At 50.7% G+C, this 4,839-nt stretch overlaps 1 protein-coding gene across 1 annotated transcript; it reads right to left on the bottom strand.

The window, feature by feature from the left end:
- Positions 1-960: 960 nt before the first annotated feature.
- Positions 961-3,455, bottom strand: LOC120360613 (defensin beta 4A-like). The gene is made up of 2 exons (XM_039461120.2): positions 3,281-3,455; positions 961-1,201 (listed from the first exon to the last, which is right to left on the bottom strand). Exons 1-2 carry the CDS (start codon positions 3,336-3,338, stop codon positions 1,065-1,067), a joined length of 195 nt encoding a protein of 64 aa, XP_039317054.1. The 5' UTR covers positions 3,339-3,455; the 3' UTR covers positions 961-1,064.
- Between the last annotated feature and the right edge of the window lie 1,384 nt (positions 3,456-4,839).

The following is a 4,839-nucleotide window of genomic DNA, read 5'->3' as shown; positions in this document are numbered from 1 at the left end:
AAAAATTATCCGGGTGCGTTAGCTAACCCCTGTAGTCCCAGGTACTCGGGAGACTGAGGCATGAGAACCGATTGAACCCGGAAGGTGGAAGTTGCAGTGAGCCGAGATCATGCCACTGCACTCCAGCCTGGGCAACAGAGTGATATGTGGTCTCAACAATTAAAAAAAATTGAAAAGGACAGGCCGTTGAGGGAGAGTTTGAAACTCTTTAGAAACATGTTAAATGTATGTGACTAAATGTTGATAGCGACATGGACAACAAACTCCAGGCTGACAAGGCATCAGGCGCTGTCTTTCTTCCTGAGGTTTGCTCCCCTGTCCTGTGTCCCATGCTATATTGTCCTCATTTAACAGTGCTCTCAAAAAGGACTTGTTTTTAACAGCATTTACTTGGATCCTATGATGTTTGTGTGTAAGGAAAGCCTTGTATAACTCCATTTTGCCATCCAATTGATGAAATAGTTTATGAATGACCAGCACATAAATAAGACGAACTCCACACCAGTAGAAATCTCATAGCTAAATGGAGAATTAAAAACTCATGCACCTCTGTAGGAAGCATAATGGCATGAGAAACATAAACCAGAAGAAGGGAGCGCTTGCAGAGAATAGAGGACTGGGCATCTCCTCCCTTGGCGGGTCTCCCGTGATTCCATGAGGGAAGTGGTCTTTGAGTTGGGCTTGCTCTTTTTAGGGATGGTGAGGGGTAGGTGAGGGCATGAAAGTGGAGGATGCAGGAGGAGGGAAGCACCCATTCTAGGAAAATGCTGGGAGCGACTAGGGAAGGTCAGGGGACGCAGTGGGACAGATGGCTGTGACCCTGGAAAGCATTCCAAGCTCCAGCGTGGTGTCCCTGATCACTGCACTGGTCTGCAGAGCAGAGAAGGACATTCCCAGGATGCCGGAGAGTGGCCTGCCCAAACCAACACCATGAACTTGCCGCAATTATCAGCATCTAGATTCTCTGTCTTTGAACACTCGTTTAATTTGGTTTACATGTTACACGGCTCTGCTGAGGGAGCCCTTTCTGAATCCACATCAGCCACAGAAGCTTCTCGGCCTCCTCATTTCTTCTTGCAGCACTTTGTAAAAGGGATACCACAGGTGCCGACTTGATTAAAATTTCTAGGGCAAAACGCTGGATGACATATGGCACCACTCCTTATGCAGCTAACAGGATTATTTATATCACCAAAAACACCTAACAGGGAAAAAGAAAACACAGAAGAAGCAAACAGCACGTTAGAATTCAAAGCCCATGTTGCAAAGCCACAAACCCTGTGTCAGGATGACCTTGAGTAAATCAGCAGTGGGCCTCTTTCCCCAGCCTGGGCTGTTCCATCATGATAATGAGACGTGAGCCAGTCACTGGGATCTAAGTTTCGGACATGGAGGCTGGCGCTGCTGTGGTTTGGGGGATGCTTATTTTTATAGAACCAGAATGTGAAAGACTCTGATCTCTCCTGAGTGACCGGGGCATCCCGGTGGGGTCAGGTAGGACCTCATCGAGGATCTCTTGTGAATTCAAGCTCCACCACGGGCAGATAACCTCAAAGCCACCCTACCTCCATCTTAACATACAGGCCAGTAACTTTTGCTTTCCAAATCATTTAGTCCAGGCGTCCCCAAACCACGGCCCCCTGAGGCCATTCATCCGGCCCCCCGCCGCACCTCAGGAAGGGGCACCTCTTTCATTGGTGGTCAGTGAGAGGAGCACAGTATGTGGCGGCCCTCCAGCGGTCTGAGGGACAGTGAACTGGCCCCCGGTGTAAAAGGTCTGGCGACGCCTGGTTTAGGCTGTTAAGTATGAGAACTGAGATGGAATCAAAGCATGCATCTCGCTGGGCTGGAATTGACGCGTATGAACTTAACATGGAGTAACTTACAGCTGAAACCCACCATTCACTGTAGTAATAGCTTTTGTTACGGCTTGTTTCTTAGATCTAAGTCCTGGTTCCAATGTCACCCTTCTTTGTTTTATCCTTCCCTCCGTCCCTCCCTCCCTTTCTTCCTTCCATTATTCCTGGTACTATGCTACGTGTTGGAAAATATCGAGGTCTCTGGTGCCTCTCAGAGCCCCATTGTTCCCTTGTAATTTGGCACCCATAAACAAAATTGATAAAACGAGGCTTTGACAACATAATATCGGTTTCAGTCTCAAATTTTCTTTCTCCTTCTCTCCATCCTTCTCTTCCACTCTCTCTCTTTTATCCTTTCATGCTTTCTATTTTATTTCCATAATATCAAGGAGAAAATGAAGGTTCGGCATCCAGGTTTAAAAGTTGCTTTCGGTGGGCCGTCCCTGTCCTGTGAACCTGCAGTGGCCTCGCGGCAGGGAAGCGTTCTCAGGGCCTCGGATCAGAAAAGACCCAGGGGCAGAGTGTCTGTAGCAGTAGTTCCCAGAGGTTAGGCGGGGGCTTAAGATTCTCTGGAGTTGTCCAAGTTGCAGTATCTACCCTTGAAATGCAAACCCTTAGAAAGTGACATTCTGTACTTCTTTCTCTAGATAAAGTAACATTTCTGACTTTTGTTTTTAAAAAGTCACCTAAAGGGTTTCAACCGTTGTCTTAGCAGTCATAGCGTGGAAAGCAGTGAGGAGATGAGTTTAAAAAGCTACTGGGCCCTTCATATCAGCCTAAAAGAGAGTTTGAAGTGTCCATTGGGCTCGCAAGCTCCTTTTGTATTGAACCCATGCCTGGTTCTATTAAGCGAGGCATGTGGTCTACTAAGTCTAAAGGTGTGTGTAGAAGGAAGAGAAAGACAAGCTCTGGGGGAGAGAGGGAGAGTGAGAGATAGGGAAGAGAGAGAGAAACAGAAAGAGACAGGAGGGGCAGAGAGGGAAAGAGAGGGACAGGACAGAGAGATATAGGGAAAGAGAGAGAGGGAAGGAGCAAGGATCAGGAGAGGGAGAGAGGACAAAGACAGGTGAGTGAGATAGAGACCTGATAGAGACAGTGAGGGGCAGGAGAGAGAGAGAGGGAGAGAGAGGCAGGAGAGGGAGATAGACGAGAGAGAGGGAGAGAGCAAGGGGCAGGAGAGAGAGACAGAGGAGAGACAGGAGAGAGAGAGGCAGGACAGAGAGAGGCAGGAGAGAAACAGCGAGGGGTAGGAGAGAGAGATGGAGAGAGACAGAGGCAGGAGAGACGGATGGAGAGGGGAGAGGGAGGTAGGAGGTGAGAAAGAGAGGGAGGGTTCGGAGAATTAGAGAGGAGGCAGACACAGACAGCCTCTGCCCCATTCTTCCATTTGTCCAACCTCCTATTTCGCTGGCCCATCTCACCTGGAAGAGGCATCAGGAATACGAAGAGGAACGAGAAGAGGAGATACAGGACCTTCATGGCTGATGGCTGCGAGCTTCACCAGGAGCTGAGTCTGGGAAGGGTACTGAGCCTTCCACCTTATAAAGGTCCTGGTCTCTGGTCACCAGGTAGAATTCAGACCTGGTATTGGCTGCAATGCGCATTGCAAAGAGTAGAATTCAACCACCTAGCTGGTGAGTCAGAGAATGGTCCTAATAGAATAGTGCACACTCAGGAGACTGCATGCAAATTTGGACTCGGGAAACCCCAGACAATCCCCGTCTGCTCTGGGGACCAGAAAATCCCTCCTGTCTTGCATCATTTAAAACCTAGTGTATGGTTGGAGTGACGGGCTGGGCCTGTCTCACAGGGGAACAAACTCAAACTCAGGGCCTGTAGCGTGGAGCTCACCTGCCATCCGCTCTGTGGAACGTCCTGTTTTTCCTATCTGGGGACAGTCTCGAGCCACATGGGAGCTGGTTCCATCTAATTGCTGGAACATTCAGCTTCTGGGGATGGAGCAGGGCTGACTGAAACCCGGGGACCCTGGGGGGCTCACGGCTCTGGCAGCACCAGCAGCGTGGTGAGCCCAGTCCTCCCAGGAGGTCCCAGCTGGTGACATTCACGTGAAAAGTCGCCTGAAATTCCCCATCATCCCCACGGGACAGAGATGAGGCAGACGGGTGCCTGTTTCCTTCCTCGGGAAGGAGAATGGGAGGGTGTGATTGGACTTCAGTGTCCCCTCAGAGTCCGCCCAGGCCCGGGCCAGGAGGTGGCCTACGGCCCACACTTGAGTTCCTTCAGTTCACACAGTCACTTGGGAGCGTCAGCTCCACGGGGCTTCAGGGCTTTGGGAGCCAGGGCTTCCTCTGCCTTCCACAGACTCAGCGCTAAGGGAGCTCACTGCTGTCGGGGTTTGGTGGAGAAGCACACAGTGGGGCTGCAAGGCCTCCACACGGTCTCCCTGTGGGTCTCTCAGGACCCTGTCCTTCCTCTGTAACCCAGAGAAATCATCAGCGGTCATGACCAATGAATAGAGCCCCATGCCAGGGGCTCAGGGATGGGGCTTTTCTCGGGAGTATAACTGGCCTTCTTCCTGGTTCTTCCCTTTTTGGATCTAAGGGGCGTTTGAAGGACGAGCAGGCCCGTGTCCAGCTGTCTCAGGGTGCAGCAGTGACACAGCCATGGGGACAGTGAGCCTTTGCTCATGGCCTGCCTCACCTCTTTTAAAATGTCACATTCTGAAGATTTCTGGGTCCTGGGAGGCCAGAGGTGGATTTAAAAGAAGCTGGTGAGGACATTGCACGGTCAGGATCCTCAGTGGCTTTTTGCATCAGAGGGTGTTTCCGATGGGATATGCAAAGAAAGGGCTGGGTCAGGTGCTGTGGGAACCGCTGAGGGAATTTGCATCCAGGGTTGCAGCTGCGTCAGGACTTCGCTTCCCTGTGTGTCCAGCAGGCTGGAAATGAGGGGCAGACTCCTTCATTCCTGACACTGGAACTATTTCTTCCTGGTGACGAAAGCATACAGAGAAACAAAA

The sequence above is a fragment of the Saimiri boliviensis genome, chromosome 13 (assembly GCF_048565385.1).
Source record: "Saimiri boliviensis isolate mSaiBol1 chromosome 13, mSaiBol1.pri, whole genome shotgun sequence".
Classification (NCBI taxonomy): domain Eukaryota; kingdom Metazoa; phylum Chordata; class Mammalia; order Primates; family Cebidae; genus Saimiri; species Saimiri boliviensis.
Note: the sequence above shows the minus strand (reverse complement) of the source record. Positions and strands in the feature narration are given on the sequence as shown.

Excerpts from the sequence above, each read along its gene's own strand:
- LOC120360613 (XM_039461120.2), bottom strand. The coding sequence starts at position 3,338 with ATGAAGGTCCTGTATCTCCTCTTCTCGTTCCTCTTCGTATTCCTGATG. Across the intron at positions 1,202-3,280 it reads ATTCCTGATGCCTCTTCCAG|GTGTTTTTGGTGATATAAAT; the intron begins GTGAGATGGGCC and ends TTTCCCTGTTAG.